The 24,019-nt window shown below is 49.8% G+C and overlaps 1 protein-coding gene across 1 annotated transcript; it reads right to left on the bottom strand.

Annotated features, from left to right (window-relative positions):
- Positions 1-10,599: 10,599 nt before the first annotated feature.
- Positions 10,600-23,195, bottom strand: LOC144932320 (uncharacterized; the record flags this gene model as incomplete). Its single annotated transcript, XM_078856260.1, has 6 exons — positions 10,600-14,593; positions 14,902-15,135; positions 15,334-15,444; positions 15,506-17,953; positions 18,893-19,726; positions 22,458-23,195. Coding segments are annotated over 6 exons (8,187 nt in total), but the record flags the coding sequence as incomplete, so codon positions are not given.
- Between the last annotated feature and the right edge of the window lie 824 nt (positions 23,196-24,019).

Genomic DNA, 24,019 nt, shown 5'->3' with positions numbered 1-24,019 from the left:
CCTAGGAGTATTTTAATTGTCTATTTGTGTTTCTCCCTTGTGGTGGGACTTTGTGGAACGAACGTTGAAATGTATAAGGGGCACGGGGTAACCAATAAGGTCTGCATTGGTCTGTAATAAGGTAGGGAACTGATAAGGGGGCCGTCCATAAATGACGTCACGCATCTAGGAGAAGGGGGTCAGACATTTGTGACGATGTGTGACGAGGGGGGGGGGGTTGAGAAATTTGACGTCACATCAAAATGCGCAACTTTAAATAAATATAGACAACACGTTCTACTTAATTAAATAAACTTTTTAATAAATGTTTTCTCCTACAACATCAGAGTGCAGCGCCACGTTAAATACGCACTACAATGACGTCACGCGATTTTGGACGATTTTTGACCCCCCCTCGTCACACGGCGTCACAAAAAGTCAGACCCCCCCCCCCCAAATATGACGTCACAAAGCTCTGCCCCCACCCCCCCCCCCCAAAAAAGTTAAACATGCTTCAAATCGCTTTAAACTATTGCCATTGTAGTGCGTATTTAATGTGGCGCAGCACTCTGATGTTGTAGGAGAAAGCATTTATTAAAAAGACTATTTAATTAAGTAGAACGTGTTGTCTATATTTATTTAAAGTTGCGCATTTTGATGTGACGTCACATTTCTCAAACCCCCCTCCCCCTCGTCACACATCGTAACAAATGTCTGACCCCCCCCCCCGGCCCTAGGTGCGTGACGTCATTTATGAACGGCCCCTTATGGCGAGAGATGGTGTTTGAAGAGGGTTTCCGGCAGGTGGCAGCAGAGGAAGAGCCAACACGCGCGAGAGGACATCAATCACCCCCCGGCCCCGTCTCCAACTTGCCGAGATGAGCGATGAAGTCGATTCGCGTTACGGGAGCCACGCGGATCCTTGCAATTGCAAGACCGCGAGAGACGGCGAACTGCTCGGTGGAGGAAGGGGCCATCCTCGTGGCAGATGGTGAATTTGGAAAGTTGTATATTAAGCAGTCTTGTATATACGGAATAGTAATCGTGTCCTGCCACAATACTGCATGCAAGGTAGTTTAAACAACACCACGCATAGATTGCTTACATAATTTTTTCATATAGATACCCCCCCCCCTCCTTTAAGGGGGTGTTTACCACCCCTAACAGAACATCAGAACCCCCCCCCCCCCAAGACAACTTAGGGGGCTATTGCAATGCGTGCATTCACATGCCATTGTTTGTCTAAGAAAAGCTGTCTCGGGTGTGGACCAATCAACTTCAAGGACAGTGCATATCATTATCAGAGTTGTTTCTTTTTGTTTGCATTTTGACTGCTTGTGTTGTGGTTATTGCAAACATGATGCCTTGTATAAAGGTGTCAGTTTTTGTACCAGCTGAAAGGGTAAATACCTATCACTATATCACTATTGTTTGTCCTCTTGCTACAACGTCACTATGACGCCCGTCCAACCCAGAGTTCACCACGGTTCGCACAGATTCACCAACCATCTCTCGTTCCACGGATGTCTTCCGCTGTCATCCTTGGTCAGTGTCGTCAGGCTCCCATCGTCGGCCCATGCAGTGGCGTAGCTGTGGGCAAGGGTGTGTGGGCACGCAGGGCGATTCCACCCAGAGGTCCACCCACACAACATTAGACAGGTCTTGATTTGAAGCTTTCGTGACTGCAAGGATTCATACTCTTAGGTTTTTTTCGGTAAAGTCACGTAGTAATAAAAATAAAATTAATAAAAGTAATAATAGAAATAAAATAATAAATCACGTTGTTTCGACGTGATTTATTTATCCCTTGATACAGTACATCTAGCTGTGACGGTCCCACCCGATGACGGAGACTTGTGTTGCCTCCGAAACGTCGTGATTTATAATTTTATTTCTATTATTACTTTTATTAATTTAAATTTTATTTTCTTACCTACGTGACTTTACCGAAAAAAAACCTAAGAATATTAGACAGGTCTCACACGGACTGTTGCAATGTCTTATACTTATTCTTAGGTTTTTTCGGTAAAGTCACGTCGGTAAAACATTACAATTAATAAAAGTAAAATAAAATAAAAATCACGACGTTTCGGAGGCAACACAAGCTTTCGTCTTCAGACGTCGTGATTTTTATTTTATTTTACTTTTATTAATTTTAATGTTTTACCTACGTGACTTTACCGAAAAAACCTAAGAATATGAATCCTTGCAGTCACGAAAGCTTCAAATCTAGAATGTCTTATACTCCCTGACCTGGCTAAGAAGGTGCCGATCAATTTGCAGCATGTTCAGAATGCGGCTTCTCGGGTGTTAACCCGAATACCTTCACGTCATATTACGCCCGTGTTGGCCTCCCTGCACTGGCTTCCAGTTTCACATTGAATACAGTTTGAAATCCTATTAACTTACAAAGCAGTGAACCATCTTGCCCCTGCCCGCATCATTTATATGTCCCCTCAAGGCCCATAAGATCTGGGGATGCAGATCTTTTATGCATTCCCAAGTCGAGGCTTCGGTCTATGGGTGACCCAGATTTTTTTTTCCCGTGTAGCAAACAGGCTATGGAACACTCTTCCACGAGATATCAGCGATCTCTGAGTCTGTGGACATGTTTTTAAATGCGTCTGCAAAGCTATTTAGATGCTTCCGCTTACTAAACTTTTAGTTGATTTCGTGAATGGATTCTTAAAATATATTTATATAATTGTTGTTATGCTGAATGTCTGCTGCTGCTGGGTCCTTTACAGCGCTTTGAGATCCTTGATGGAAAGCGCTATAGAAATATAATTATTATCCCAACCCTGACTCCTGTATATTTGGAGTTTGCGTGGTCTCTCTCCCAGTGGTCCCGTTGATTTTCTCCGGGTGCTCCGGTTTTTCCCTCCGCGTTTATAAACACGCGTTTAGAGTACAATAATATTTGGCTGCTATAAATTTGCACATGATGATGGTGAGCCATTGCGTTGAGCTGTTATTTGTGGCGAGGTCGCATCTGAAAAAAAATCTATATGGCCCAGTGGGCCTTACCTGGCAAAATAAATGTAGTTTATAGTTAAATGTAATTCCTTGCACCAGGTCCCATGCTAGCCACGCTATGTCACTCTGTTCAATTGCTCCGGTTGTTGTGCTGCTTCTGATGTTACATTGAAACAAGGCTAGAGTTGCGATGCACTTGATATATTTGTTTTCAAAGTACTAATGTGGTTTTTATTGATAACATCTCTGCTGTTTTGTAAACTGTTTGATTACTAATTGACTCATGAGTGAATGTGAGTGTTTGTGTGGTGTGGTGATGGCCACCCAGCCCAGCATGTGCCGTGCCTGCTTTCATAGGTGCTCGCTTACAGAACTTGCCAGAATTGTCTCTTTAAGGCAATACAGGGGATCTTTGCAGTGGTAACCGCACTACGCTATGAACTCAGTGCAGAACCGGCCCTAGACCTTTGGGGGCCCTAAGCAAAATTTGGTTGGAGGCCCCTTTGATGTATGATTTTTTTCACCCACTAGCTAGCAGTGACTCTAGGGGGCCCTCTGCTGGCCACGGGGCCCTTTGCAATTACAAGGGTCGCTTAGTGGCTGGGCCGGCTCTGACTCAGTGTCCTGAGTTTGACTCGTGCTCACGACCAATAACACTAATGAATTGAACTGGTCATGGGCCTCCCCTAGGTCACTTCAGCCTCAAATGAGTAGATGGTGCAGTGTGTAAAGATCAACACTGGGGAGGCAAAGGCAGCCAGGCGTTGTTCTGGCCACCCACCCCCTCTTGTACCGTGTCGGCATTGCCCCAAAAGTCTGTGCATGGTAGAAGGAGCATGGTTGTACTTTATGTACTCTCGTGACCACCCTTCAAGGCCGTCTTTGCTTCCCCGGTGCCGATATTTACACACTGCACCATATTATAGACCCTGGTATAAGGCTGAGTCGACCTAGGGAAGACACATAACCGTTGCTGGTATCACTCGTCACCAGAGCCGTCCCTCTGGTACGGCGATTCGTGGCGGGAGCCCCGGGCCCCGCGCTTTGGGGGTGGGGTCCTGCGCTTTGACGTCACAATGTCAGATATAATTCTGACGGTTTAGTTTGAAGGCGCCGGGGAGGGCCCACACAGTGTCATTTGCCCCGGGCCCCGCACCCCCCTATAGACGGCTCTGCTCGTCGCTGATGTTTGCCGAGGCTGGGAATCCAACCCAGGTCGCCAGATTCCTAGGCCAGTGCGCTGTCCACTGCACCACTATCATTCCTCTCAGTGCTAACACTATGCTAGCAGTAACTGCCCCAACAGCCTATGTCGGCTGTAACGGGGGGTTCTTTGCATGCGTTTGGGGAGTGGCGCCACAGACCAGGAGAAAAATCCACGCGACCACGGGGAGAGATACGCAAACTCCAAATTTACAGCAGGCGTCAGGGTCGGGATCGAACCCACAACCTCCTGCATGCCAGGCAAGGTAGTTGACATCTCGCCATCGTGGTGCTACATCCCCCCCCCCCCTCGTGCGGCTCTTAATAGGTGCGATTTCTGTGCGTAATGTTGAGTGCGCATGAAGCATTTCGGTAAGCAGCTTTGGGGTCATCCCTTCGAGTCCCCAGCAATGTCATGACTCGGAGTCCATCGGATTACTGTGCCTTTATCCGTAAAGCTCTTATACAGTACACTTATCTGATGCTGTTTGGACGTAACATTTCACAATAATCAAACCCACGGTGCTGCTGCTGTCCGTTGACATGGTCCGATGTTTCCACGTCCTACCGCGCGTTGCTCGGCATCCAATTCAGTTCAGTTCTTGGAGAAACTCGAGGCACGTGTCGCGAAATGCCAAATGTTGTGCTGAACAACACGTGGTAACAACCCGAAAACACATCGGAGAGGCAACAATGAAACATATTGCACGGTTGATGAATGATGTTTTGGACTGGTACAGGTAGTGACCCTAGAGGGATGAATTGTGGTGGTAGTGATATAGTGGTTTGGTTATTTGGTGAGAGGAATGGTGGTTATGATGGTGGCGTTGTTTGTTAGTGGTGGTGATAGTGGGAGTAACAATGGTCGTAATAATGGTGGCGGCGACTTTCATAGTGGTGATGACGATGGTGGCGTTGCCGTCATTGTTAGTGTTGGTGCTGGTGTTGGTGATGTGGAATTGACCCTGGCCATGAGGACTGAAACTCAGGTTCTCAAAACAAGGAAGAGCACCGATGCTCTACAAACCGTACTCCACCCAGCTCTACATTTAGACATTGTAGGGTAACATCGTCACTGGTGAAATACAGCACTCATTGAGCTACTGGCAGGAAAATCCACTGAACGTCGAGTTATGCAGCATGGCCAAGTGTAGGACAAACACGATGGAACACCGTCTTCATTGGACAAATGGATGAGCATTACCCCCGTATGCGCGAGCCTGTTCGGCAGTCTTAGCCAATAAAAAGTCGCGCGATGTCTCTTAGAATTCACGCTAGCCCTGGTGGCGTTACGAGAGATGCGTAACCCAAAGGTCTTCTCTTGTAGCTACGTAAGTGCGTTGAACTTCTTTCGCACCGTACGTAGCCAACCGTGCAAATCGGCGGTGCAGGGGAAGCACAACAAAATAAACGCAAATAAACAGGAGCGGTGCTTCCTGGGGTGTTCCACCTGAGTCCTAAGCTTCGTTGGTGAGAAAAGAGATTTTAAAGCGATTTGCAAGCGCCCCCACAACGTGCACACTTCGTTTTTTGAGCGGCACGGACGGAGGTCACACTGCGTTGACCTCACGGCTAGGCACAGCCAGAAAACTGCCCTGCGACCAAATTATACTACAATGTAAATCACAATTTACAGCAGCATTGTTCGTTTAAATTACGACATTATCGTTGCAAATCACCGCGAATAACACTGTACAACTGTAATTGGCCCCAAGCTTCTGCCAGAAGGGTGACTTTTATTATCTGGCTGTTTCACTCTCCACTGCTGGATGTCATCACCCGTCATTCATGGGCCTGCGATGTCACAATCCATCTTCCCTCATGCACACGGTCGGATCTCTCTCCTATGAACGATTTCTTGAGACTCGGCGAGACGTTCCGAATAAATACAAAACGCGGCACGTCAATTGAAAACAAGCCGGCAATATATAGTAGTAGGTACAAAACTGACACCTTTATACAAGGCATCATGTTTGCAATAACCACAACAGAAGTAGTCAAAATGCAAACAAAAAACAACTCTGATAATGATAATAATATGCACTGTCCTTGAAGTTGATTGGTCCACACCCGAAACAGCTTTCCTTAGAGCCTAGTCTCCATTGGTGTTGGACCAGATGACACCAAAAGGCGTACAGAGTTGTTTTTTTTTGTTTGCATTTTGACTACTTGTGTTGTGGTTATTGCAAACATGATGCCTTGTATAAAGGTGTCAGTTTTGTACCAGTTTAAAGGGTAAAAACCTACTACTATATTTTGCCACTGGTAATGGAGGTCTCATAGTGTAAAAGCCGGCAATATTTGAGGCACACTTGGCAACACGTTGGTAAAGGTTACAATTTTATTGCATCGTTGGTGTGCGTAACATGGTTACATCGCTATAGTCCCTTTAATTCGGAAATGTATTTGCATACATGTGCTTTGTCTACTGATAAGTAAAATAACTGTCTGATGAGTAAAAATATATGTTCTATGCAATGAATTGTTGATTACCAGAGCCAGGTTAGATTCACAAGAAAATACATTTCAGATAGACCGGTTTAAATTTGACTGCTTTGAATTGTGCTTTTCTTATTTTATTGTATTGTGAACTTGTTTTGTGCGAAAGCAAAAAAACCTTGTATTGCTGATACAGAACACCCTTCACATCCAGTACAGCATCGTCTCATTGGATCCAGAAATCTCGTCACATCCAACACACAACCCTCGCTAAATCCATTGCAGAACCACCGTCTCATCGGATACAGCATCCTCGTTCCACATCACGAGATCGAACTATCGGCGGCTTGATTTGATTAAGATAATTTTGATTGATTTCACATCATCTAACAGAATAACACATTTTATGACAAACCTACAAATAGACGATACATGTGCTTTACTATTATGATAACGGGCATCAGATTGTACACGGCATTGTGAGCAAAGACTCAGACAATTCACTATCGGCTGCATCCGAGCATTAATTTATTGAAAAAGTCGGTAGCTCTTACTCTACTCTGTATATAAAGTGCATTAGCGCATAGCTGTGTATGAGTATATGTATATATGTATCAAATAAACTGATAGGGGTCTGTTTGGTTGACCAAATGTCAAATTAAACAAAACCATATTCCCCAGTTAAGAGAGAAATTCCGGAAATAAGACGCAAACAAAGATCCCCCGTATAGCCTTAACAGACAAGTGCTGCTAGCGAGCGCCTACGATGGCTGCTGGCACGGCACACGATGTTTACACACCATACCGGGTACTCACTTGAGGCCGAGTCGACCTAGGTGGAGGCGCAGGAACGATTCAGATAATCGTCACTGGCGGTAGCCGTGAGCAGGAATCGAACCTCGGGTCGCCGGGTTCGTAGCATGGCACGCGAACATGCACACACACATCCGACTCAAGTGGATAATACAATGCACCCCTTCATCATAAGATGCACCCCTTCATCATAAGATGCACCCCTTCATCATAAGATGCACCTCCTCAGCCTTCGGGCTTCGTTGATCAATATTTCCCAGCATCAGCCTATCTACGCAGGCGAAGTGTGGGCTGGATTCGTCTTCTGCGAGTCTCATCAGCAGTGTGCAGTAGCACATCGATCAAATGCCCCGGGTAACTCGCGTATTCCTGCTCAAATTCTGCCGGGCCGAGATTTTTCTTGGCCACTGGGATCTGAAATGTAGTTTTTATTTTTGTTTGGCAACGAAAGAGAACCTTGTCTGTTTATCTATTTCACAAGAAGTCACCCACAATCACGTCTGTACACATATATATACACATATGTACGTGAGTGAGTGAATGTGTTGATGTATGTACGTGTGTACGTGGTTTTCCGGGGCTGCGACCGCCGTGCTGTGAAAACGTGCATTTCACCGCCGTCTTCATTAACAACAACAAACACTGCCTCACTGTAAACAGAAACAGACGTAGCGTGCGACGTTCCGGGTGACGGCCCTTCCTCAGAGCAGGGAAACCAAGAGGAAAGGCAGAATTTTGAAACTCGTGCAAACAAAGGTTATGGAGAGGTAAAGGCGCAGACCTGCAATTGCTCGCTCGCGTCACTGCTGGTAGAAGGGCCTCCCCTCTCAGGTGTATCTTGGCCTACTCTTCCACACTGGCAAGACATCCTGGAAGTGGTGGGTATACCCACCACTTCACCCCACCGCATGCAACTTGCCGATCAACTGCGGTGCACCCATTCGTCGTGCTGGGTGGACAGGGGCGGCAGTGGGTTATCAATCATAAGCAAGGATACATTACTCATGATTGATGTTTAACCGTCTTATATTTCACACATACACAGGGGGAGAAGCGGATGGTCTTGGACTTGAACAGGGGCGGGGAGTTGACAGCATGGATGGCTGCAGGAGGGAATTATAGACAACAGGTGGGAGTCGTGGAGTAATCTCGATTTGAAGTTTTCGTGACTGCAGGGATCCATACTCTTTGGTTCTTTCGTGTAAAGTCACATAGGTATAGTAAAATAAAGCAGAGGAGTAGTTCTCACGCCGGCAATGATAGCTGGCCGCTTTGACAGAGGGCCTTGGTTGCTGGAGCGGAGAGAGCGTAAACCGGAGTGGAGCGAGACGAAGGAGGGAGGAGAAGCAGTGAGGATTGAGTCTGCTCTGAGGAATAGTCATTACCTCGAACATGATCCTGAGCTAGATTTGTTTTCAGTTCCGAGGCAATGTTTGCTAATAATAGTGGCGAAATATGCAAACGGTGCACGGTGTCGTTGCGCGCGAATGGATAAGATGAAGCGATTTACATTCAAGTAATCAAATCAAATACAGTACACCATATTCCACACACATTGCTCGCATGCGAGCATTCAGACATTTCACATCAGCAGCGCGGCATTCAGTTTATATCCGAACGATCGACCTCCAATCATGAAAGTCGTGGGTTGGGGTGGAGGGGAGAGGTCAGAACAGCCCACCATCCCTTCTGGGTCACAAATACAACCACTTTGCCACTGGTTTCGAACCGCCAACAGAGATGAGCCATCGCTCACATTTCTCATTTCAGCAGGGATACCCTCCGGATTTGAGAGTTTTACATTCAAACGTCTTTCTTGCTTGTTGCGTTTCTTGATGCATACAGGTTCACATAATACGCGGTTTACAGAACATTTGCTTTAGCTAGCTGAGCACAATTGCTCTGGGGACTGAGGTGTAGGCGGATATGTGAAAAGGTCGAATTTGTGAATATCCACTAAAAATAAAAAGGGTTACACACCAGGACATATACTGTCATTGGTGAGGACGTTATTTGGTCGGGGTGGATATGTGAGGTCCTGTGCAGTAATGAAACATGCAAAGAGCGCTTGGAGTGAGACACAATCCAATAACTGTCTCTCTCGGACCTGCACACCCAGATCCTGTGTCCCAGGCTGTTCCACATGAATTAAAACATGAGGAAAAAAAGAGACTTCAAAGTTATATTCGAGTGTGTCATTATGGAACACCAGTGATGTCACTTCCATGTTTGGGCTGGGACAATTCGCCGATTCAGTTGATTAATCTGCGAGAGTTGTAATCTACTTACTCTTTTGTGGTTGATTACTGGAGCCTCTTAAGAAATGATGGCCAACCTGAAGGTAGGAAAGCCACACCCAGCGTGACACGGTTAATGCTCTCATGACGCCACCAAGCCCCGCCCATCACCTCCCATCCAGGGGCACACGTGGGAACAGAAGTGAGACTTTCCCAACAGTTTTTTTTTTAATATTATCCGATTGGTCAAGTATTGTAACCAATAATCGAGCAATTGGAAAGTAACCAATTACTTTATCGATTATAATCGATAGAGTAGTTGGTTACTTACATTATTGATCAGCCCAGCTCTGCTCCCATGCATTGCGATTCGATTGGAACATTGCAATGGCACGCCTGACTGATTGAAAATTATTGGGTCACAATTTTTTTCCATTAGGGTTTCACATACATATGTTTAAAATACACATTCATATAAACAAGGTTTTAAGTCATGGTATAGCTACAGTTGTGGTCAGGGTTAGTGATGGGATTATGGATTTTGTTAGGATTGGTGTAAGGAGACATAGTGTTGTGTTCAGGTTAGGGCCAGGGTGAGAAGGCGTTGGATGTTGCCTTAGGATTGGGAGGGGTTCGTGTTGGGGCTGATGTTAGGGTTGGTGTGGGGCTAGGGTCGAGTGAGGATCAGTTTGGGGTGGGATTATGGGTTGGGAATTAATGTGATGGTTCGCGTTATAGATAGGGTCAAAGCTAGGACTGCGGTTCGGGTAAATTTTGGGGATGATGTTTAGATTCTAGTGAGACTTATACTTAGGGTAATGGTTATAACCATGGCTAAAACCAATGTTTGGAGTAATGTTACTATTAATCGTATAGGATTTCGGTTAGGGTCCGTGCTAAATTGCTGCTTAAGTGTTTCTGCAAGATACATGGCTTACACTGTGGTGCTGATTAGTGTCAATGCTATCGGGTTCTACTCATAACTGAAGTTAACATGGCCGTTCATTCCTTCGACCATTCATTCAAAAGCAGAAAAAGAAGAGATGCGACTTCCACCATTGCTTGGCACACCTTACCTCATGAACGTCACCTGAAACATCGCCGACATCTACGCAATGGGCAGCTCAGAAATCTAGATCATCGCCATCGATGTCGTCCGCGCACTGCTCCTCTCCGGCGATGCTCTTCGTCGAGAACCTCGAACGACGCGCACGCCCGCTCATGCACGCGGCTCCTCCGCAGGCAGCTACTGTCTCCTCCGATTCATCAGCATGCACGGCTCCGGCCTCTTCCGCTCCCTGCGACGAGCTGCTGGAACCCTTCACCGCCGTGCTGCTGTCACAAGATCCAACGTCGGTGTCTTCTTCGTTGGCCTCCTCCTCCTCGGCCTCCACTTTTTGGTCTTCACCCTCTTTGCTTTCGCCCTCTAAAGAACTTTCTTGCTCCCCATTTCTGCTGCTGTCTTCCTTCCCGTCATTGTCTGTTGTGTTTCGCAATGCATTCTCGTCCTCCGCCACGGGACTCGATTCTCCGTTGGATTCACTCACCCCGTTGTGCTCAACCACCTCGTTCTCTTCCGGCACTTCCTCACTTTGCTCGCAAGCCTCATCAGACGTTACGCTAACACCAGCCTCACCGTCCTCCTCCCGCGGTTCTTCATTCGACATCCTCGCCTCCACATCCTCCATGCTCTCAGCGTTCTCTTCATCCTGTTGCAAATCGTCTTCCTTTTCAGCGTCTTCTTCGTTACCTGCCTGATTCGCACCAGAATCACTTTCCTCCACATTTTCACCTACATCTTCATTGTCTTCCACATTATCCCCTTCAACTCCCTCTGGTTCCACGTCATCACCCTCATCGTGTCCATCATCATCACCAACCCCCTTGTTTTCAGCGACATCATGGTCCCCATCGTTGCCAATGCTACCATCACAGTCTTCAGCTACAGGCTCTTCCTCATCTCCGATTGCTGCTTCGCCCTCATCTTCCCCCCCCTCTTGTTCGTCTACCCCGTTCTCCTTGGGGGCTTCACAGCTACCACTCATGTCGTCATCTTGGTCGCAATTTTGCAAATCTTCCTCTTCAGGCGCGCTGCCGTTTTGCGAGACTTCGTCCGACATCGCTGCCTCCTCATCTCCTTCTTCTTTGGCATTGGTTCCCACCTCCTCTTCGCCACCTTCGTCTCCAGTAACCTCACAGTCATCACCACCTTCGTTGGCATCTTCCTGCTCCAGAGCGTCATCTGCGTCTATGCGTTCTTCTTCACCCTGAGCTTCAGCAATTCCATTATCTGCCTCTTTCTGCGCATGCTCTGCATCACCCTCATCCCCGCTGACATTTTCCCCAACTTCATCATCACCTCCGCCGCCTTCTTCCTCAGCACCGCTTTGTGGATCCAGTACATCCTGATTCGATGCACCTCCCTCGCCACTGTCACCGCCACTCCCGTCAACGTCCTCCTCCTCGCCCTCTTCGTCTTGTTCTCCTGAACCATTTTCCACCTCGTTGTCGTCGTCAGCTGTGGCATCTTTTTCACGCACCATTTCCTGACTCACATCGTCCTCCCCTGCTTCACTTTCCTTCGCGTGATCACCCTGACTCATGTCTGCGTCTTCACTGCCGTCTGCCTGGTCACTTGCAGCTCCGTGTTCACTTTGTGGTTCTACTTCGTCTCCCTCCTTGACGTCGTCATCTGCATTTTCCTGCCCAACACCACTCCCTGCATCACTATTACCAGCCTCTCCATCTTCAACACCGCCATTCGCCATGTCCAGTTCATCTCTGTTCAGCACTGCAACTTCCCCTGCATATTCTTCGTCACTTTCTCCAGAACCACCCTCCTCTTTCTCGTCGCCATCATTAACTTCACTACTCTCTGGCTGCACCTCTTCCTCACAATCTTCGCATGCTTCCATTTGTGGATCCTGTTCAGAGTCTTCGGGAAGTTCATCCTCCAGAGTCAAATCCGCTTCAGCATTTTCACCACCGGCCTCCGCTTCTTTAATTGCCGTTTCTTCCCTAGCTCCATCACTGTCATCACCGTCATTGTCGCGATCATTATCATTTTCTGTGGCACTTTCCGGAAGGCTACCTTCACATTCCCCTGCTTCCAAAACTTCCTCTCCATTGATGTGAGCTGTAGCTTCAACCTCTTCGTCTCCTGCAACCTCATTGACGCAGTTTTCCGCTTCTTCGGTTTCGATGCTGCCATCCGCATAGTCTTGACAAGCCGACTCACTCTGTCCCTCTGTGGCTTCGTTGTCGGCAAATTCCGCATCAGTGCCGACGAGAGACTCACCGTTGAGTGCTGTAGACACATTCCCTTGAGACAAGAGTTCGTGATCTTCATCCTCCTGATCGGCATTGCCTGGGTTTCCATTGTTGTCATCCAGGTCCCCATCTCCCCCTGGCGCTGCGGCATCAGCGTTAAGAATCAACTTTAGGTCAAACTCCTTTATAATCTGGGGGATCTGGAATGTCGCGTACACATTTTCTTCAGTCACCCTCAGAGTAGACGGGGCACCTTCGGTACTCACACTCTTTCCGTTGCCATTGTTGTTGTCATTGTTGTTGTGACCTTGTTTTTGATTCAGCTCCGCAATCACGTGGGCTAGATTCCGCGACTGTGCCTCCAGAATTCCAGGCGAGCTCTTCCTCAACATCCTTGATGCGACGCTCTCCACCATTGAACCGCCGACTTTTTGTGGCACCTTCCCCACGATGCTGATCTTGATTTTCTCGAGCTCCGCCAAGATGCCGCGTCTGATACGCCTCTGTGCATCTCGCTTCACCTCCAGGATGATCTCGTTGATCTCCTCGCCCTCCATGCCCCATCGAGTCTTTGCGTCCTCCAGCACATTGAGCCACTGGGCCATGCACTGCCGCTCCAGGGAGCAGACCAAATGCACCACCCAGGGGTCACTCGGGTCAAACACCTTTCTGTAGGGCGAAAAGAGCCTCCCTTCGTCCGTCTGCAGAGCTGTGAGGATGGTGCAGTAGTTGCCGCAAGCCGCCAGGCTCCTGCCTTCATCACTGCCCGCCTCTGCTGTTTCACTCATCAAGGAGGCACGTCTGTCCGTCGCTTCCACAAACTTCTCTGCAGCTGCAGTCTCCGAGCGAACGCTGCCTAGGTGTTCAGTTGAAGCTGAGGCCGTTTTCTCCCCTGCGGGAAGTTTTGCCGCCTTCAGGCTGTCGAAACTGCACGCGTCACTCGGGAAGGGATCTGAGTCGGTGCCGTGCGGCTCCCGGTAGAAGTTACAGCACGGCTCAGGGCTGAGTGTGTCCTCTAATTCACTGGAGGAGATGTCATCCATCTGGAGCGGTCGATTGAGCCTCAGGTATTTGGCTTCATCCGAGGTTTCTCCCGAGGTCGTGTCCAGCTCTGCGACGCACTGTTGAGGCAAGGCACGTCGCCGCAGGTAATTCTCGCTGACGATCCATTGCGGGTCACTGTCTTCCGCGGCTGACAGGACGTCCGTCGGCTGCTGATTCTTCAGCGTTCGCTCCGGGTTTTCCACGACTTCGTGTTCATGCGGCATATCGGTGCTCTCATTTCTGCTCCAGCGGACGCGGGATGCAATGTCGGGAGTAGGAGGCGTCAGAACGGTGCTGCCTCCTCGTCCTCCACCTAATGCACGTGAAGAGGCCAGGCGCCTCCACCTCTCAGAAGCCTCATCCTCATCCAGGCTCACCTGAGTCCCCACGTCTCTACACCTCCAGGCATCACGAGGCTGCAGTGTCGATGACTCACATTGCAGCTCTTCGACCGCCGTTACTGAAGTGCACGCATCTTCAAGGTCCCCCTCTGCCTCGGTGGAAGAGTCACCGTCTGCGCTCTCTTCGCCGTGGTCGCTGTGAGCCTTCTCTGAGTCACTCGCCGATGTTGATGTCTCTTGGACGATATTATCGACCTCCTCCTTCCCATCCTCCTGGTTTCCATCCTCCTCCTGGAGTGTGGGCGTGCCAGGCCCTGCAGACTCTGGACGAGAGGCGTTTTCAGCATCACTCTCACTCAACTCGTCATGGATGCTGCTCTCGTCATTCATTTCCACTTGCTCCTCATGCTCAGTGGCCATCTGTTCGTCATTATCGAGGCTAGTTTCTGGAGCAGCCTTCTCCTCGACTGCATCCTCTGCATTGTCGTTGTTAAATGTATCTTCTGAGCAACTTGACTTACTGGCATCTCCACCAGAATCTTCATTTGCACCATCCTCATTATCAACTGGACATGATTCCGATTTAGAACGCGTCTCACCACACTCGCCCGTGTCTTCAGCATCAGGAATTTCTGTGTCCTCTTCTTCCTGATTTTCTTCTCCATCTGCTTCTTCATGAATTTCTTCTTGTTGCTGTTTCTCTTCTTCTTGAACTTCGTGTTCTTCTCCTTGATCATCCCATTCTTGTTTTGCTTTTTCCAGTTCTTGTTCTTCTTGCAGCTCTTGTTCGGCTCCTTCATGAATATTTTCTTGTTGATCTTCTTCTTCTTCTGCTTCTTCGAGATGTTCTAATTCAACTTCTTTTGATTCCTCTTGATGTTCTTCCTGTTCTGCTTCCTCACCATGTTCTTCTTGTTGTCGTTCCTCTTCTATTTGTTGTTGATGTTTTTCTTCTTCTTGGTCTTCTGGTTGAGATTCTTCTTGTATCTCAACTTGTTGTATATCTTCCTCATGTTCCTGCACTTGTTGACCATCTTCTTGTTCCACTTCTTCCTGATGTTCTTGTGCTTCTGGTTGTTCCTTAGTTTCTTCTTCTTCCTCCAGTTCATCTTCTCGATATACTTGTTCATCTTGTTCTTCGTCTACACATGATGTGTTGTTGGGATCGGCATCCTGCTCCAAGTCATCGTGTTCACCTCCTACCTCATCTTCGACATTCTCATCCACTTCATCTGCGATATCATCTTCTCCTCCAGTACCTGCATATCCCTCTTCATCTACTTCTTCATGTTTATCTTCACCTCCATTGACAGGCGCCAATTCATCCTCTGCTGTACACTCCTCTTCCCCACCGTCTTTTCCACTGTTTGCTTCAACGTCATCAACGTCTTCCCCCATCTCATCAGGCGACATCTCCTTCTCAGTTGCCTCGTCATCTTTTGCATTTTGTTCAAAGTCACATGCCTCCGACTCTCCGTCCTCTGTTTTACCATTGGCTTGTGAGGTGTTGTCGTTCATTTCCACCTCCGCCTCGTTTTGAACGTCATTTTCCGCCCCCGTCTCATCTGCTTCACCCTCAGCTACCTTCCCAACCGTGTGCTCCGAATGAGGGTCTTTTATGCTCACATCTTCGCCCTCGTCACCGTTTTCTGCCGCATCATCCTCACAATCGCTCCCATCCTCCGTACCTTCATCAACAGCTGTACCCTCACTGGCAACATCACTGCTACAATCTGCCACCGCCATTTCCTCTTTTTCTTCTGCTGCTGCTGATACCACCTCTACCGCCTCAACTTCCCTCTCACCTGTTGCTTCAACATCATCTCCACCCTCTTCAATTTCCTCAATCCCAGCCTCCTCTTTAGGAGCCTCATCGGCAATGATGTCCTCATCTGCTTCACACATTTCTCCAGCTTTTTCATCACCTCCTTGCGAGACATCTTCGTTAATTTCCATCGCCACGTCATCACCTCCATTTTCCAGCCTCCGTTTATCTTCAGCCACGTCACTTTCTTCATCATCTTCATGCTTCCCCTCATCACCTTCACTCTGTTCTTCATAAACGACTCCTTCAGCATCGTCAACTTCTCCATTCGAACCATAACCATTCATGTCTGCATTTGCTTCACCGTTAAAGACATGGGAACCTTCGTCCTCGTTAGCCTCTTCCTCCTCATCCACCACATCTTCTTGATGGCCATCACCATCATCATCGAGGGCTTTCTTGGACTCGCCATCTCCATTCTTGTTCCCGTTGTTGGAGCCGTAGCCGTTATCGTTGCACACTGCTGGCCTCCCGAAGTCGCCACTCTCCTCAACCAAAGTGGACCCTTTCTTTTCTTCAGGCTCCACCTGCCCCTCTGCCACGCTCGAATACTCCATCTGCTTGCGCCTCCCATGTGTCTGAGAAGTGAGTAGCTTCCGAAGGTGCAGGAGTTGCTCAGAGGTTAGAGATCTGTGCCTGTCGCTGCTGCCGGGACCCAACTTCCGAAGGCGCTGAGCGACGTCGGTGAGGGGAACGAACGGCGTGCTGGCTTCGTCCTCATTGGAAGTTGTCTCCAGGGAAGACAGTAGTGACACCGCAATGTTGATAGCAATGCTTTGGTTGCGCAACGCCCAAGACTCATCCGTTAACTCGGGCATGCTGTTCGACTTCTTCAGCTCTGGATGTGACAGCTGATTCCTGAACAGCTGCTTGAGAAGCCGGAAGAGTTTTTTGTTGAGGCGAAGTTGCTGCTCACTAACATGCCTAATGCCATTTTCCTTCTCTGATGAATGCCTGCAATTTCCGGAATCGTGGAGCACACTCCAATCTCTGTTCCCCTCTGCCTGTGTCTCGGAAGCAGATCTCTCGTCTTGATCGTCACTTGGCGGTTGCAATAGCATGCCCGTTTCTCCATTGCTCTCGAAAGGTGTGGCGTTGTGTCCCAGGTCACCTTCGTGCTCTGCTCCAGCATCGGCATCAGCAACAGCAGCACCGCCACCATGCTCTTCCTCCGGAATCAAATCTAAGTCTGTGAAGAAATCATCCTGAATCGTGCTGGCTCTTGACGGAATCCTCGTTAGCCATTTGCGGACAACGTCTTCCGGAGACTCCTCGGGGAGGTCTGTGAGTTGCGAAACGAGCGCCTCGCTAAGCTGGGAGTCAGTGCGTTCAATCTCGTTCACCGAGCCCGAATCCCGGGATCGCCTCATGCCAGCGGTGCCTGCATTTCCATCCAGCTCCGACCTCGAATTGGAGCCCAAGGAAGCCGGCCTCGACTTGGATCCATCTGATGATGCTCTGCTCCTGTCTTCCCTCCCTGACACCTTGAGTGAGCGCGCAGGCGCCGTTGCCATCGAGGAACCGTTGCGGGAGGTGACACGTAACCGGTCGCGTCTGCTGCTCCCCGCGGTCTGAGCATGCGAGCTGCGGCTCCCCCTCCCATGAGGGGGAACGGGGACCAGCGAGGGACCATCAGCGGAGGATACGGAAGAAGCAGCCCTGCTGATGGTACCACTGACGCCGCTTTTGCTGTGCCTTGACACGACCTTCAGCGACGCTGGGCCGGGAGACCCTTCCTCGTAGCTCTTTGACCACGCGGAGCTGTGGGAAGATGGTGCTTTTCGCCGCCCGTCGCAGCTCTTCTCCCCATCGTCCTCTTGGTTTGTCTGAGAGTGTCTTGCGGAGATGCTCTCAGATAACAGTGAGGATGCCTTTGACCCCCCTGTGATGCCGCTGTGGCACTCGATCCTTGGAGTCGCCATTTGAGCTTGGCCTCTGTCGGACCTCGTGGCTGGTGTGGTAATTCCGGCATCGCTGAGCTTGCAGGGGGAAGTATGTGAACATTCTCCATCGTCGTCGTCATTTTCCTTCCCCACCTCCCCGTCCTCGCATTGCACCGTAGAGCATGCGCCGTCATCACTTACCCCCCGGATGCTGCTCGTTCTGTGCGAAGGGTGGCAATTATTTCCCAAGAGCTCTCCTCGCCCTTTCTGGTCAGTGGACGCAGCCGAACGACGACTGCGGTGGCTGCGGTGACTGGAGTTCAGACTGGGACTTGGGCTAGGTCTGGGCATCATGTTTTCTCCTCCTCCTCCACCACCTCCTCCTCTTGACCGTGTTTTAGATTTGGAGGTAGCTGACAGCGCAGGACTCATGACTGTGGGCCGTTCGCTACGGGAGAGCAATCCACACGCCGCTTTGTCCCCAAGGTGCGAGTCCCTTGACTGAGAGGAAATGAGGGATGATGGAATATCCCTAGGGTCATGCACGAGGGTCAACTCACCATCGATGGACACATGGCCACCCGAGTCCCTCTCGCCATCTGCAGCTACACTCGCACTGTCCAGCTCTGGCTCAGCTGACATCACTGACGCTGGGTCCATCTCACCGGTCACACCAGCTGAGGCGAGGGTCGTGGCATCAGAGCCACCACTGGGAAGGCGTTCGGACCCTTGGAATGACCCCGCACCGCCTTCATTTCCCCTACCGACATCACTGCTTTCGCCACCATCACAACTATCACCATCACCACCATTGCCGCCACAAGCACCACCGCCGCCACCACCACCATCGTCATCAACACAAGAGATTCCATCAGAACCGACCACCTCCCCACGCAGCTCCATTGCTTCTCTTTCCTCTTCTTCTTCACCTCCTACTCCACTTCCTCTGTCAGCTCCTTCTTTGCGCGGTTGCCGCCTAGAGCTGACCGACGACCAGAGGCTGCTGTGCGTACTGCACCGGCTCGTGGTACAGTACTCCAGCACGTCGTTGCACATTGCCATCGCCGACACGTTTGTCGCTGCTGGCGCCATGCTCATCATCGGCGATGAATCAAACCGCCGCTCCTTCACTTCTCCCTCAGCCACCGTGAAGAAGGAAAAGCGCTCGTTCTTCGACGTGAAGGAAGAGCTCCTCCCATCATTGTCAAACTCAGCGTCATCGGCGCGATCGTTGTGCCACCCCTCGTACGCATCACCGCCTTGCTGGAGAGCTGCCCTCTGCAGTTCGTCCACCACCTGCCGCTTCGCGTTCACCCCGAACAGATTCTCCATTGGTGGGCACTTCCCTTCGAAGCACCGTCTCCTGCGTTGCATCTCATCGTCATCATCAACTTCATCGTCGTCGTTACAGCAGGCAATGGTGACCGAGCCGTCGTCTCCCATTGGCCCGATGCTGTCGTCCGTGCCGTAGCCCTCGTTGGTGACCGTCTGTCCCACGCGGCGCTCGGCCCCGCTCTTCTCACGGCTGATGTTGGTGACCCAGCGCACGGTCTCCTCCTCCTCCAGATTGAGGCGCACGTTCATCTCCACCGTCATGCTGCCATCGGTGTTCACCCGAATCTGCTTGCGCACGTCCGACGGTTTGTCGGTTCGCCGCACTTTGGCGGCTGTATGGCCATGTGGCAGGTGGTGGTGGTGGTCTTCTTGGTGGTGGTCCTTGGCAGCGAGCCGACTGACCGAAGAGACCAGGCTTGCTGTTGAGGAGTCTCCATTGCCGTACACGCGGTCCGAGGCGATAGAGAAGCTATACCTGGAGTGGCGGCTGGATGGTAGCCGTGGGTGAATTACTTTCTTGCTCGCCTCAAGACCAAAGTTTGCTTTTTCGGAACGAAAGGCGGCAGAGACAGTCACAGAGACAGATGCAGATGGACAAGAGAGACACAGAGAGATAGAGACAAATATAGTCATCATCATTTACTATTTATATTGCCCTTCACACGGTTGAAACTTTGCCTGGAGTGGCAGCCAAGGAAGGGAACGTGTCCAATAGAATGTCCACCAAGGAACCAGAGCAGTGATGAACTCAGCTCGTGTGTGGAATCTTGACAGATGGAGGCAGCTTGTGGAGTCCTTCATCCATATTAATTGATGATGACCGATGATGTTGATGATGATGGAGCCATGCAATATTCGCTTACACACGACCTGCCGATCGACTAACTGTGGTGTTACACATTTATACTGTAAGTTTGGACAGAGGCAGGTGTTGGCGGGAGGGGGGATTTAAGAAACTTGTCCCATTGTTTCAACTGCCACGCCGGAGGAACACATTAAACCGACGACCTCTGGATTGACCTTGCCGATGACAACGACAAAGGTGAGAGGTTGACTCACCGGGTGTGGCCGACGGCTCCGGCCCACGAGCCACCTTTGCCAGCCCCGGCAGCTTGTGGCGACTCGTCACGCCGTCGTAGGCCACGGCTCTGAAGGGCTCCGAGCCAGCGGCCACCAGGGAACTTGGACCATTGAAGAGGCCCTCTAGACTCTCCACCTATTTCCCACGGGGACGTCAGAGGTGCTGGGTCAGCCCATGTTTCCCCTCTTCTATTGTGCATGGCAGCTATATACTCTCAGTAGCTCAATGTCGAGGTCCTGCTGGCCAGGCCGAGAGGGCTTCAGGAGAGTTTGTGTAATTGTGCTGTTCCTCCTCCGTTGAAGGAGTGCAGACGACAGTGGGTTTACGATATGGTCCACAGTAAATTGTCTATAGATCCCATGAGAGAATGATGTGTCCGTCTAGTATTGTCCAAATACCTTATCTGCCAATCTATTATTACACCCCCTGCAGCATTAACAGATTATTCAAGTCATCATTTTAATGAATCCTGTACAGTATACAGACACCCCAGTCTCCCAGTCATTCACCCCAACCATTTCCAAATACTTGCTTTCCCAGAAAGCATTGCTCATCTGTCACGGTTGATGCTTTCTACAGGTTCGTGAGAAATCCATCCGAGTACCAAATGTTAACACAAATGTCCTTCGTTAAAAGGAAGATACAGACTAAAGAAACCCCCCAAAATGACTCTCATGTTCAATCTACTGTAAAATGTCGCATATCTGACAGTCACATGTCCACCCTCACCGAGTACCTATGTTTTGCTCAACTGTCCGGTTGATTTGTCGTGAACACTAAAATGTGTGAGAGTGAAATCACGACATTAACAGAGTGTCATAATGATACGCTTAACTGTAACTTTAAAGAATGTATCCTCAGGAACGAAGCTTCAAACTCACGCGGTACAGCTCGGGACACGCTAGCTATGGTTGCATCTTTAAGCAATTTTACTGCTGGGATTGGCCAGGAGATGGCTGTACGGCAAGCGGGTTTGTGAACCTGTTTATGTGGACCTTTGTTATACCCTCATATGCTTGGGTTTTCTCTAAGAACTCTGGTTTCCTTACTGCACCACAAAACACTCTCATTGATTAAATGAATTGGCCAAATATCTTAATATAGCAGGAACCTTCCTTAAAAACAATGAGTCTTTAGATTCAGTGAGGTTTTGCTGGATAAATAATGGGGCTTTAATAATATTATTGTTGTTAATTATTGGCACATTCAACTCTTGTACACATAACGATTTCATTTGTTTGGCTATGTTTGGTTGGTGGAGGGCATTACGACAGATATTTAGATCATTACGTGACCGAACCCAAATATGTAATTAAGAATCACATTGGTTGCAGAAAAATATTGGTGATATTATTGTTATTTTCATTTAGGCCGAAAAGGTAGTGAGAGCTCAAGATACCTGTGGCCTAGGCCTGTAACACTTTTCTCGTTCACGATTCGCTGAATCGTCCCGATTTCGGAGTGGCCATACGAGCATCCATGCTTATGCAATATACTGCTTCGTGTACCATCTCGAATGGCTGCATGCAGGGGTCAAAGTGAGCCCATCACACACAACATGCTCAAATTAAAACTACTCTTTGGTGGGCTGAAACATGTTAAAATAAATTGAACTTTTTTTCGTGAACAAAAAATAAATCAAGATAATTCACGTCAAAAAACGAGAGGGCGAGGTCACTACGAGCAGAACACGTGGTAAACTGACGCAATCTGGGGGACCCGTGCCCCTGGACGTGCCAGTCTCCCACCTAGCTCTGCTCGCGGCAACAATGTGCTCATGTATGTAGTTTAATTTCTTTCGCACCATACGTAGCCAACCGTGCCAATCGGAGGTGCGGGGAAGGTGTTAGGAGGACCCACGAGTCCTGCTTCGAGAGGTATTGCTGTGCAGACTGTTTGAAAAACTGAAGCTGGCAAATGTTTGACGGAGCTTAGCCCCCCGCCACCACCGATGATTTCGTGCTTACCACAATGCATGTAAACCAGAGGTGTAGGAAATAGTGTTACGACACGCCGACTGCTCCTCCTCACCCTGCTGCCATTCCTGGTGTAGAGCTGGCGCACGGGGCACTGCAGAATCTCAGAAAAGTAGGCGAGCACCGCCTCCAGGTTGGGTGCCGACTGCCGGCTGAGCAGCAGAGCCCTCTGTGGTCCCACCGCGCCGTTCCTGAACAGTGTCAGCCGCTTGATGTGACCGCCGCTCCTCCGCGGCTCTCTGGGAGGCTGAACAACCGGTCTCCATCCTCCTCCACCGCCGCCGCCACCACCACGCTGTGTCTCCTGCAGATCGTCACGGCCGTGACGGTGTCGTTGGTGCTGCTGCTGCTGGTGGTGGTCATGCTGGTTGTGGTCGTGGTGCTGCTGGTGGTAATCGTGGCGGTCATGGTGGTGGTGCCGGTCATCATCATCGTCCTCGTTGACGTTGCCCACTCCCGCGGCTGGACGCCGGTTTGGCGGGTGCGGCGGAGGCGCGTGCGGCTGGCGGTGGCGGCGGTGGTGGTCGCTGCACAAGTAGGCGCTGCCGTCGTGGAGCTCGTTGAGCTGGTTCACGACGTGGCGTCCCTGCGGCGTGGTGACCCGCCGCACGCCCATGGGCAGCGGCACGCGGCGCGACAGCTCGTCCAGCAGCGACTCGAACGTACGGAAGCTGCGCTCGCTCACCACCAACGGCAGGGCGCCAAACTGCGGGTCGCCGCTCTTGTAGAAGTACACGCGCTTGGCGGGGGAGCGGCGTGCACGCCGGCTGGCGTCGCCACCGCCACCGCCGCCGCCGGCGGCGTCGGACGCGGCAGCCGTCGTGTCGGGGCCGGTGCCGCGGCCGGGGACGGCGCCGTCGCCGGTCCTCGGCCCGGCCGGTGGCACGGGAGTTCTGGTCGGCGTGGTCATGGAGGCAGCGGTCCGCCCTCACGCGCCGAGACCCTGCGTAGCCCCCGCGTCACATCACGAACGGCTGGCGACTCCCGCCTGGAGGATTGTTCAGACGTGGGTCACGCGAGCTGCCAGATGTGCTTTCTGGTTGATAAAGGGATTACTTACATTAGCGCACAACGATTATTTTAGTCATAATGGTTGATTGAAGAAATTTACAACGCTATTGTGAATTTAGTTAAGTGATTTTTTATATTTTCAATGAAATTTGGTATCATAAAGATCGTTGCTTATTTACAATGTACTGGGTGGTCCACGTGTTTTGGGATCCCAAATTAATTGACCAATAACAGTTTATATTTTTCTTGCTTACATTCCATTACACACTCATTAGTATACAAAAATATTAAGTTTCAGGGAATTAAATGGGGTTGATAGATTACGGCTCTGCTCAGCTGCTCTCTGCATCAAAGCTGACGAGAGAATAACCGTGCGAACCTACTCTGAGCTGGGGTAACCAACCTCAAGTGGGAACTCTGTAACCTCCTTGGAGATACTCTAATCATCTAATGAATATAAAATAAATATAACACTCAACGAAGTTTCCATGACAGTAAAGAACGTTATCAGGCCGAGATGATATCAATTGGTCATTTATTATAACGCAACACCACATTTTAATCCACCTGTATCAATAATTACTCATGGTGCTCATTCCCACAATG

Source organism: Lampetra fluviatilis, chromosome 5, assembly GCF_964198595.1.
Source record: "Lampetra fluviatilis chromosome 5, kcLamFluv1.1, whole genome shotgun sequence".
Taxonomy (NCBI): domain Eukaryota; kingdom Metazoa; phylum Chordata; class Hyperoartia; order Petromyzontiformes; family Petromyzontidae; genus Lampetra; species Lampetra fluviatilis.
Note: the sequence above shows the minus strand (reverse complement) of the source record. Positions and strands in the feature narration are given on the sequence as shown.